This window comes from Schistocerca americana, chromosome X (assembly GCF_021461395.2).
Source record: "Schistocerca americana isolate TAMUIC-IGC-003095 chromosome X, iqSchAmer2.1, whole genome shotgun sequence".
Taxonomy (NCBI): domain Eukaryota; kingdom Metazoa; phylum Arthropoda; class Insecta; order Orthoptera; family Acrididae; genus Schistocerca; species Schistocerca americana.
This window is the reverse complement of record NC_060130.1, coordinates 849321847-849334773: the sequence shown is the minus strand read 5'-3', so window position 1 is coordinate 849334773 and position 12927 is coordinate 849321847. Positions and strand designations below refer to the sequence as shown.

Below are 12927 nucleotides of genomic sequence, written 5' to 3'. Positions count from 1 at the left end.
ACTGATGAAAATCAATATGTTGTACTTGTCTCAGATTTTCAGCAATGATTCTCAAGCAACTTGTAAGCTGGCACTGAGCAAGATAAATTAATAGGACATTAGTTTTTGGTTGCTTGTTTGAATTGAGCAAGTTAGCTAGTGTTAATTTGTGATATTCTGCCCACAATTGTTAGGACTAATGGTTACCACTTTGAACAGCTGCTATGAACTTAATTTGTTGATTTAATCTGTAAGTCATTTATGTCAATAAAAACCTACCAGTAAGTATTCATTCCTTGTAATAGTTCTTTATTGCAAAATACTCAGTTTGAAATCCTGTTCTGTTTGTATAATTTTGACCGTAAACATTAAGGACACCCTCTAAAAGGCATTACTGAGTTGTTCAGATCTTTTGAAAGTTGTCTTTTGGGAGAGTCTGGTGTGTGTGCCCAGATGAAAATTTTATACACATGGAATTATGGACTTGTAGTACTTTACAGGAGTGACTAGATTCAAAACATGGAATTTTTTTCATCATTTATTATATGTGAACATAAAATAACTTCTGAATAGTGCCATCACAGATTTAGTAAATTTTCGTGTGAGCATTGCAGTTTGTAGACAGTTGATGTTGAATGGAAATTAAAAACTGCTAATATCTCAGGGGTGGTCGTGTCTACAGACACATTCAGTTGACAATACTAATCATTTCAGCAATATGAGGCTGAAATTTCTTTAAAGTACTGCTAGGGAAGTGTTCCATTTCATAAATCTAATAAATTAAGTGAACTCACCAAACAGTGGTGATTCTGAGTCACAGATAGGCATGGTCATGTCTGTGTTTGTGTGTGTGTGTGTGTGTGTGTGTGTGTGTGTGTGTGTGTGTGTGTGTGTTTTTTGCCTATTTCTGATGAAGACCTTGTTGGCCAGAAGTTTACTTTCAAAAAATGGCTCTAAGCACTTCTGAGGTCATCAGTCCCCAAAGCTTACTTTCTGACAGTCTTTTTGTTGTGCCTATCTGCAACTCAGCATCTCCACTATATGGTGAGTAGCAACTATGCTTTTCATAATATTGTCATATTCCACCTTGATTTTCCATTGTTTAAATTAAGTCAACACTCTTTATGAAATACACTGAAGTGCCAAAGAAATTAGTGTAGGCACGTGTATTCAAATACAGAGATATGTAAATAAGCAGAATATGGCACTGTGGTTGGCAATGCCTATACAAGACAACAAGTGTCTGGCACAGCTGTTAGATTGGTTACTGCTGTTACAATGGCAAGTTATCAAGATTTAAATGAGTTTTAACATGATGTTGTAGTCAGCGCATGAGCAATGGGACACAGCATCTCTGAGGTAGTGATGAAATGGGGACTTTCTCGTATGACTGTTTGACGAGTATACCATGAATATGAGGAATCCAGTAAAATATCTAACCTCTGACATCGCTGTGGCCAAAAAAGGATCCTGTAAGATTGGGACCAATGACATCTGAAGGGAATCATTCAATGTGACAGAAGTGCAGCCCTTCCACAAATTGCTGCAGATTTCAGTGCTAGTCCATCAACAAGTATCAGTGTGTGAACCATTCAATGAAACATCATCAATATGGGCTTTCAGAGACAAAGGCCCACTCACATACCCTTCATGACTCCACAACATGAACTTTTTCACCTCACCTGGGCCCATCATTGCTGACATTGGACTGTTGGTGACTGGAAACATGTTGCCTGTTTGATAAGTCTTATTTCAAATAGTGTTGATCAGATGGATGTGTACAGGTATTGAGACACTCTCATGAATCTGTGGACCCTGCATGTCAGCAGGGGACTGTTCAAGCCAGTGGAGGCTCTGTGATGGTGTGGGGCACGTGCAGTTGGAGTGATATGGGACCCCTGATACATCTAGGTGACTGGTGACACATACATAAGTATCCTGTCTGATCACCTGCATCCATTCATAACCATTGTGCATTCTGACGGACTAGGGCAATTTCAGCAGGACAATGTGACACCCCACATGTCCAAAACTGCTACAGAGTGGCTCAAGGAACACTCTTATGAGCTTAAACACTTCCGCTGGTCACAAAACTCCCCAAACCTAAACATTATTGAGAATATCTGGGATGCCTTACAATATGCTGTTCAGAAGAGATCTCCAACCCCTTGTACTCTTATGGATTTATGGTCAACCCTGCAGGAGTCATGGTGTGAATTCCCTCCAGGACTACCTCAGACATTAGTGGAGTCCATGCCACATCATGTTGCGGCACTTCTTTGTGCTCGCGTGGGCCCTACACGATATTGGACAGGTATACCAGTTTCTTTGGCTCTTCAGTATAGTTTCACTTACTGTAACTTAATTTCAATCTGTCTTCATTCTACTTAACTTGAACAAACTACACTTATTGGCTGATAGTGATTTACATGGAGTGTATCACCACATTATGCAGTTTCCTTTAGACACATTCCAATCAATAGGTTACACATTAGCCCTAAATAGACAGCAGTGGAAAACTTGCTTTCCCTATTAGCTTCAGAATTTTGTGCATGGTCCCCACAAAACAATGGAAATGAGAGGAAGTCATGGTGATATATGACACTGAGTGAGATGGCACAGGCAGTTAGCACAGTGGAGTTGCATTCAAGAGGACGGTGGTTCAAATCTGCATCCGGGCCATCCAGATTCAGGTTTTCAATGATTTCCCTAAATCACTTCAGACAAATACTAAAAACTGTTCAAAGGTGTGTGAATTCCTAAGGGACCAAACTGTTGAGGTCATTGGTACCTAGACTTACACACTACTTAAGCCAACTCAAACTAACTTTTGCTAAGAACAACACACACATCCATGCCCAAGAGAAGACTCGAACCTCTGGTGGGAGGGGCTGCGCAATTCGTGACATGGCGCCTCAAACCATGCGGCCTCCCTGCACAGCCCAGGACAGTTCCTTTGAGAGGGCATGACTGATTTTCCTCCCCACCCTTGAAACAATCTGAGCTTGTGTTCCATCTCTAATGACCTACATAACAACGGGATGTCTTCCTTTCTTACTTTTCATGATCTATGGCCACTCAACAGCTGCCCATCACTCACAGAGACTGTGAGTGTCTATGGGGTATCCTTAAACTACTCTGACACAGCTGAGGAACACCTGAATGAGTGCTCTGTGTAAGGAGAATGTATAGATCTCCAGTGGTATTGTACAGCTAAACAAACAGATTCATATGGCATTCTGGCAGACCATTGTAACATTTGTCTGTGGCATACAATGACAGATGCACCCAGTGGTCCAATTCCTCATACATAAATCTTCCATCAATGTGTAACAACATGTACTTCAAATCATCAGGAGTTGCATTCCAAGTTTCAAGTGTCCAGTCATGGTGGTGCTGCAGCATGCTAATTTATGTGCCTTGTAAGATGAAGTTACCAGAGGTACTAGGTAGGGCTGTGGTGTCTGTACCTCACAGTGGTATCATCCTGAATGGTACAGCTATTGTCTAGCTTTGGATTGCCGAGTGACCTTTTTCAACTCGGCCTGCTGTACCTTGGACTTACAGTCTGTTGTTACAGTCTTGGTGGCCATTGGCAAGAACCCTTGTCTGCGTATTGTTGACTGCAGGAGACTCGCTGTAAATCCTCAGTGTCCTGTGAAATGCCCAAACACCCTAATGATGTCACAGACAGTGTGTGTGTGTGTGTGTGTGTGTGTGTGTGTGTGTGGTGGTGGTGGGTGGGTCTGTTGGTGGATGGGTGGATGTGTAATGTCTTTTCCTGGAACTGTCAAACAGCTCTATTCTCTCATCTCGTCCATCTCATATGTGCTTGTCACAGATACATGCTGTGTGACATCTCTCACTGACAAGGCTGCCAGTTGAAATACTCATATGTTATTTATTTGTGACTGATATTCACCAATCTGATGAACCGCTCTCTCATTGTCAATGCCAAGAATTCCTAATTTCTTACCATACAAGTACAACATGGGTATTACTTTGACAACTGCTTACACAGATATACTAAGGGATAATTAAAGTCTATGTTTATCATTACTACTAAACAAGTGTCATTTGTCAATGGAACCTTTGAGTTATTTATATTTTAGTTACAAAAATTCCAAGAACCCAAAGTTCAGAAAACAGGCAAGAAGCAGTTCTCTTCATCCAACACACATCTCATATAATTAACACCAACCAAATTTGGGCTGATACATATTGGTATTGATTGTCATTTTTCCTGCGTACCATCTGCATAAGGAATAAAAGGGAAGAGAGGGGGGGGGAAATTACACTGATACAATTTGTACCTTATGCCATACACCATACAGTGACTTGCAGAGTTCAGATTTAAATGATGCAGGTGAACATGTAGATTTGCAATTTCCACCCATAAAAACATTCTAACATAACTAATTGTGGGCTATAACCAGGGCTCTGGTACCAAAAGTCAGAGCTAAATAATTTTCTGCTCACAAAATGCAGAAGTAATATGATGTCCTCTGTACCTCATTTTTTCTCTTGTCACTGCAGTCTAACTTACAGTTTCATCTTCTCCAAGGTACTCACTGAACATAGTTACACTCTATTAATAGCTATTGTTGTGAAAAATAAGTATCTTCAATTCTCTGTAGAAAGTTAGAAGCTAAACATTCTGAAAGTAAAAACTTTCTGGCACATTAAAACTGTGTGCCGGACCGAGACTCGAACTCAGGACCTTTGCCTTTCGCGGGCAAGTGCTCTACTGACTGAGCTACCCAAGCACGACTCATGCCCCGTCCTCACAGTTTTAACTCCGCCAGTTCCTGCTGTGAGGACAGGGCATGAGTCGTGCTTGGGTAGCTCAGTCGGTAGAGCACTTGCCCGCGAAAGGCAAAGGTCCCGAGTTCGAGTCTCGGTCCAGTACGCGGTTTTAATCTGCCAGGAACTTTCATATCAGCACACACTCCGCTGTAGAGTGAAAATTTCATTCTACATTCTGAAAGTAGTTACAAAATGTTAATTCTTTCTTGTCATGACTGAAGATTATGTCTTTTCTTAAACTGATATTCTTAACACCCCTACCACAAAAAAATTGTTTTCTCAAATTTTTTCCCTTCTGCAGCTGGGGGAAAGAAAGAATGGACAGGACTTATTGGAGAATTGGTAAATGACAGGGCAGACATGATTGTTGCACCACTCACCATAAATCCAGAGAGAGCAGAATTCATTGAATTCAGCAAGCCTTTCAAATACCAAGGAATAACAATTCTTGAAAAAAAGGTAGAAAATATCATTAAATGAGTGAATTATGTACTACACTAGTTAAAATAAATGCTATTCTACTTATATATCTCAACTTTGCAGCCTTCCCGCTCCTCAACACTTGTTTCATTTCTACAACCATTCAGTAATACCTTGTGGATCTTAGTTATGGTATCAGTGCATGTAGTTGCTTTGGTACTCTATCTCCTGGATCGTTTCTCACCTTTTGGCCGCTTCAAGCTAGCTAACAATGATGGAACTGAGGAGGATGCTCTAAACTTGTCCAGTGCAATATGGTTTGCCTGGGGAGTGTTGCTGAATAGTGGAATTGGTGAAGGTAAGAGGCTGCACTTTTCTTTATTTGCTAATTAACTAAATTATTCCAGTTAAACTAAGTGACCAACAACTTGAAAAAATTGAATATGTCAGCACCACTTCGCAATAATTCCACTTCCTGCACAGTTAACTTACCACTAAGATGCAATGTATCAGTTCATCAGTCATACGTTGCCCAGCTGGCAGCTGGATAAATGACTTCATGCAGTTCTACAGTGCTGCTTATTGCAAATCGTTCCTCCTGACTGAACATGAGGTAGTCAGTTACCAATTTCACCACCAGTGTCCATACACACACACATGCACATATATACAGCCTCTGTAAAATTTTAGAAAATTACTGAAATATTGCATAGCCACGATACATCTGATGTGAAGCTTTTAAAAATTCTGGTAGGACATGATATTATATCTGCAATGTCTCCTGAAGATCCACCATCACCTGCTATCAAGTTTATATGTTATTATTATATCAGACACAACCACTCTAAATGGACACTGGTTCTGCCTACATTTGTTAAAGGTACAGCATTTCGATAAAAACGTGATGTTAAGTAGTCACTTGTCAAAAGTGATCATGGCAAAAAAATTGTCATGTGACTGGAATGCTATTTAATTGCTATATACTTCTACAGTTGCATAATGGCCTTGTGTATTACATTAGTCGTGGACAAAACAATTACTGCTATAAGTAAAATAGTAATAAAACCATTGACATACAAGACTACACATAAGAATAATAATGTATTCAGTAATTGCTCATTTCATAATAGAAGAGAGTAATGGAGAGTCAGTGTTATGAAACATTAGGAGAAGACTGCATATTGCACATTTGGAAACAAAAATAACATTCACAAGTTATTTCCAACTGATATTCCTCAGAAGGTTCCCATAGCTACTGTGACTAATAAAACACATGAAAAATTGAAACCTAATACAACTACACTTTTTGTTTTCTGTTAATACTAGGTACACCCAGAAGTTTCTCAGCACGTGTCCTTGGCATGGTATGGGCTGGTTTTGCTATGATAATTGTTGCCTCGTACACTGCCAATCTGGCTGCCTTCCTAGTGTTAGAAAGACCTAAAACAAAGCTTACAGGAATAAATGATGCAAGGGTATGTATGACATTCTCTGACTGCACAGAGTTTCTATAATTTACTCTCTTATGTAGTATTTTCATTTCATCGTTGTGTTCCTCATCCATTTGCATATCATGTTTCATATACGAAGGCAAATTAGAAAGTGTTGGCACCTATTTTTTTAGCCAAATTATGACTATAAATGTGAAGTCAACACATCCATTCCCAGTGTTGGACATTTCTTGGTTCACACTGGCCTTATCTGCAAGTAGCTCTAGCACACGGCACTGGTGTCAGTTGTTAAAGGTGGCCTTTGTGCTTCACACATCCATGGCATTAGAGCCACAAAGTGTGATTCATTTTCTATAGAGCAATAGACAAACACCCATTGAGATCTACAGGAAAATGCAGCCCACATAAGGGGAAAACTGTCTCATTTTGAGAACTGTGAGGTATTGGTCATGTGAGTTTGACATAATCCATGAAGTCTTGCATTACAATGAGTAGTCAGGGAGGCTGTGTTTGTCACTTACTAATGACAACATTTCCCACATAGATCCAATGGTGAAATCATATTGGCTTAGGAACATCATGGCCATTTTGTAGGAGCTTGTCATATCAAATGGGAGTACTTATGACATCGCTGATGAGTCCTTATGGTACCAGAAGTTTTCATGTTGGTGGGTGCCTAAGCACTTGGATGACATAATGAAAGGTAAGAAAATTATGTCTTCACAGAATCATCTGGATCAGTACTCCAAGGAGGATGAAGGTTTCCTGGACTGCATTGTTACTGGCGACGAAACATGGATATTGCATTTCACACCAGAATCCAAACAGCAGAAACATCAGCAGAGTATAGTGTGGAAGCATTCAGGTTCACCTGTGACAAAAAGGTCCATTCAGTGCCGCCTGTTGGGAAAGTGGGATAGCCATGGACCACTCCTACTGGATTTCATGCCACAAGGTGCAACCATCAATGCCGACAGCTACTGTTCCACGCTGTCGTGTCTGAGGGCTGTCATCAGGCAAAAGCATCAAGGGCGTCTTGATGTGGACAACTGATTTTTCTCCATGATAATGTGAGACCACATGTAGCAATCAGAATTCCTGAAAAGCTCTGGGCATTTCACTGGGAGATTCTGGACCACCAACCATACAGTTCAGACCTCTTCCCTAGTGATTTCCACGTTTTTGGACTGCTGAAGAAGTTCCTGGCAAGACAGCAATTCACAAGTAACAATGAAGGTAAGACAGCAGTCCAACGGTGCTTCCATAGTCAGCCGGATGAATTCTACGACATAGGAATCTCAAATTTAGTGCTGCAATGTGACAAACGTGTGTACTGATGTGGGGACTATGTGGAAAAATAGTGTAAGATATGCAGAATGGGATGTATATTTGTCATTACCTGTGTGTACCTTACTGTGGCTAGTAAAAAATAGGGGCAAAGACTTTCTGATTTGCCCTCATATCTTACCATATCTGAAAACTTCCAGGGATGCTGAGTGAGTCAAAAGTGCAAAGCAAACATTTACTAGATGTTGTGATACTAAAGGTGATACATTATAATCTTCCAAAAAATGTGATATAATTGGATGGATAAAAAAATGTACTCACCAAACGGTGGCAGAAGAAAACATAAAAATTAAGGACATGTACAAGCTTTTGGAGCTAGTGGCTCCTTCTTCTGGAAGAAGGGTTGAAGGGGAAGGAAGGGGGATAAATAAAAAGGACTGGTGGGGCTTAGGAAGTGGGGAGAGTTATGGGAAAATTAGGAAGAACCCCAGGTCAGGAGAGACTTACCAGACATATTCCTATTACATATGGACCAACTAGCAGCCATGAGTGACCTACAAGTTAACATGATATCTGGATTATGGTGACACTTAGCATTTTCTGTACAACTTCGACAGAAGTTAAAATTGCGCTATGTGCCAGAAAAAAATCTGGCATGATATCCTTTAGACAAATTGTCTTTCATTTACCCATCAGTTACTTAACAGAATGAGTGCCTTAGAAAATATTGTTGCTCTGCTGGTTATATGTCTCATTTGTGCAGTTTTCATTAGTTTTGAGGATACTATTACTTATTCATGGGAACACTTATCTGTGTGCCACATGAGGTGGTGTACTAGTAACACAGTGGACTCACATTTGGAAGGTTGAGAGAACAGGGTTTCAGTTCACCATCCAGCCACCCAAGTTTTTACATGTTTTCCCTTAGTTGCTCATGACAAATGCCGAGATGATTGGTTTGAAGAGAGCATAGCTGATTTTCTTTCCTATCCCTCTCTAACTGAAGCTTGTGCTCTATCTCTAATGACCACATCACTGATGGCACATTAAAGTCAGATCTCCCTCTTCTCTTACTGCTCTATGTACTGTAAGCGTGGAGGCTTGCTGAGTTACTACTGCATTAGCTGCCATGTGTAGACCCAGGATCTTCATATTCATGAAGTTTATAGGACACTAATGAGGTAAATATTAAGTTTAATTTTTAATTTTTGCAAATTCTGTATTAACGTCTTTTGCATATGGGTAATTTGTATTGATTTTTGTACCAGAACACACAATACTACCCAGAACATCAGACAAGTATTAGTTTTGTAGGTTGCCTATACCACACTTCATGTGACACTCTGATTATTAGCCCACAATATTACTGGGCATACAAATCAAACATACTTGGATGTACTGGTCTTGGGGGTGCAAGGACTCTTAAGTTTCTTGTAGAAGCTACAGAAAAATATTAAGTTACAAGCTATCAACAGCATTCTTACTGTTTCCTTTCAGAGAATAAATAATTATTTATTTCTTTGTTTCCTCAGAAAACTACACTGTGTGACAACAGGGAGTGAAAGTACATAAAATTTGTATAGATTCTGCTGCAAATCCAGCCAAGACAGGTTTTTTGATCACCTGACCAACATGTTGATTTCACTTCTGCATCTACATACATTCACTGTGCAGTGTATAGCAGAGGGTACTTTGTAAAATTGCTAAGCATTTCCTTCCCTATCCCACTCACAAATGCAGTGAGGTGTGTGACTGCAAGGAATTTTACTGAGGAAGATTCATTTTAATTGTGAAGATTAATATTTATTTCTTGACCAATTTGGTTTTTGTTAGATAAAGAGTTAAACTGTTTGTCAGAAACCAGTTAGAAACTGCTTCAGCTAAAGTCTTCACTAAGTATGACAATGATATCTGCACTTGCAAATGTTACATCTTAGGAGAAGCCAATTAAGTGAATTTGGTACATAATACTTATATGTTTAAAACATGATCCCTTAAGGGATATGATTATGTACATCAGAACAGGAACAAATTGTAGTTTTGTCTGGGAAGAACGGTGGGAACATGGAAGAGGTGTGTGAAACATGTAGGTTAATATGGGGAAGCTGGCTTGCACCTACACAGGGATCAAGGTAGGGGCCTGCTATTAGAACTGGTGAGAAGGCAGTATAGGGGGAAAGAGAAGGATACAGAATAAGAGATGTTGGTAAGATAAGGAAGAACATATGGTTAATAATATGATACTGGAATGTACAGGTTGATATATAAATAATGGAAGGAGTAGTGGTAACCACTCACTGTATGGTCGAGACATTGAGCATTTGACAGATCCATAAACAAAACAGAAAAATGTTGCTGAGCTTTAAGACAAGCTTTTCCAAGCTAATTAACACAAAACACACCTACACATATTGGTGTATCTAACTACATGTCTCCACAAAGCAGCTCCACACAGCAGCTATTCAGCATGGGCAAGAGGAGAAAGGCGGCAGGGATGGGGTGATAGAGGTGGAGGAAAGGATGGCTGTTTATTGGGAGGAAGAGGCACCAATGGAACAGGATAGGAATGTGACACTGGTGACTTTACCCTGGCACAGACAGGGGGACTTTCATGTGGTTTACAATGATGTGGAAGAGCCGGTTGGGAGGAGATAAGTGACACGATACAGAAAGAAGGAAACTGTGAAGGAGAAAGTGTGCTACTGGGTATTAGAGTGTGCTACTGGGTATTAGAGGTACCAGTGTGTACAGCAATCTGGGCCACAACCTCTGAAGGTCTTGCTGTATGGTGGTACAACATGCAATGTGTGGTTTTCATGAGCAATACAGAGGGTGGAAATGATGTTTATGTTGATCTCTGTTCCAATTTTCTGTACAGGTTCCGGACCTCTTGGAACCAAGGAGATGCAAAACTTTCTTTGGTGTGTGTATTTTGGCATTCAGAAAACAGGTTTCTGATTGAAATTTTGTGAAATGATTTTCCCATGACAAAAAACATCTCTGTTTTAATGATTAGAAACCAACTTGCATATCATATTTACAACACTCTCCCCCATATTTCATGATAATACAAAAGAAACTGCCCTTTTTTTAAATTTTTTGATATTTTCCATCAGTTCTGTATGGTAAAGAGCCCATACCACCCAGCAATACTCAAGAAGAGGACCAAAAAGTGTAATGTAGGCAGTCTCTTTAGCAGATATGTTGCACATTCGAAGTATTTTGCCAATACAATGAAATCTTTTGTTTGCTTCCTCACAACACTTTGTACCTGATGGTTTCAATTTAAGTTACTAACAATTGTAGTCCCTATGCATTTAGTTGTATTGTCACCCTTTAAATTTGTGTGATTTATTGCGTAAGCAAAAGTTAATGGTAATTTTTTTAGCAATCATCTGGAGGACCCCATGCTTTTCTCGTTTAGGGTTAATTTCCACTTTTCACAGCATACAGATATCTTGTCTAGATAATTTAGCAATCGGTTTTGATCTTCTGATGACTTAAATAGATGGTAAATGATAGCATCATCTGCAAACAGAGTAAGAGAGCTGCTCATACCGCCTGCTAAATCATATTTAAAGATTAGGAAGAGCAGAAGACCTATAACACTTCTTTGGACAACCCCAAATATCACTTCTGTTTCATTTCATGGCTTTCTACCAATTACCCTATGAACTGTGGCCTTTCTGACAGGAAATCACATATCCAGTCACACAATTGAGACAATACTTCCATAGGCACACAATTTGGTTAGAAGTTTTTTTTGAGGACTGGTGTCAAAAAACCTTCTTGAAATCTAGAAATATGGAATAAATTTGAGGTCCCCTGCGGCAGTATTCATTACTTTGTGTGAATAAAGAGCTATTTGTGTTTCACAAGAATGATATTTTATGAATCTATGTTGCTTATGTGTCGGTAGATAATTCACTTTCAAGTGTTTGATAATGTTTGAACATATCACTCCTTCTACTCATTAGATGAATTTTTGGATATAATAAGTGGGTAATTTCCCCAAACCCCACCAAAACAATATTAAAAATAGTAAGTGTCATGAAATATTTTGTGTAGTATAATATCTTGTATAGACATCTTTTATTAACCTGACACGTTCCACATCATTACGAAGTGTCGTATTCATGGTCTATGGAACAAGTGTTTATCTAATCTAATCTAATCTAATCTAATCATATATTCCAAAATACTACTCCAAAAATTATTTCAGTGATATGGGTCTATAATTCAGTGGATTTCTTATACTTCCTTTTTTGTGTATTGGTGTGACCTGTGCAACTTTCTAGTCCTAGGTATGGATCTTTAATTGAGCAAGTCATTGGACTAAAAAATGTAGCTATTTCATCAGCATACACAGAAAGGAACCTAACTGGTGTGCAATCTGGTTCAGAAGACTTGCCTTTATTAAGTTGCTTGAGTTGGTTTGCTACACAAAGGGAACCTACATCTAAATTACTCATAGCAGCAGCTGTTCTTGATACAAATTATACAATATTTATTGCATCATCTTTGGTGAAAGAATGTCAGAAAAACATATTTAGTTCCACATCTAAATTATTGTAAGTCCAAGCATGGCTACTTCATTGTGCATGGTTATTACAGTTATAACATTAAGCGCAGTTCCAAAGAAATGGAAACTCACGGACTCATTAAGTACATGGTGCAGTCACATTAATGTGACCACCACTAATGTCTTGCACCAACATGCAATAATCAGTTACAAACAGCAGGTGGCAGCACTAGCAGTGGAGGGTATATTAAACATGTTGGGAGGAAGCAGAAACAATGCAGTCATTGTCATGATACAGAAATTGAGTGATTTATCTGAGGTGCAAAACAGTATTATTATTGACTTTTGGGACAAGATTGGAAATATTTCCAAAATGGTTAAGTTTGTAAACTGTTTGCATGTTATCATGGTTGAAGTATACCGTGCCTGGCAAAATGACACTATCCAAAATCAGTGCCAACG

General features: G+C 39.2%; 1 protein-coding gene across 1 annotated transcript in view; it reads left to right on the top strand.

The window, feature by feature from the left end:
• Positions 1 to 12927, top strand: part of LOC124555549 (glutamate [NMDA] receptor subunit 1) — a 517145-nt gene that overhangs the window by 444676 nt on the left and 59542 nt on the right. Inside the window, exons 12-14 of the mRNA XM_047129505.1 lie at positions 5087 to 5244; positions 5329 to 5563; positions 6532 to 6680. Of these exons, the coding sequence (XP_046985461.1) occupies positions 5087 to 5244; positions 5329 to 5563; positions 6532 to 6680 (542 nt within the window). The remainder of the gene's footprint in view (positions 1 to 5086; positions 5245 to 5328; positions 5564 to 6531; positions 6681 to 12927) is intronic.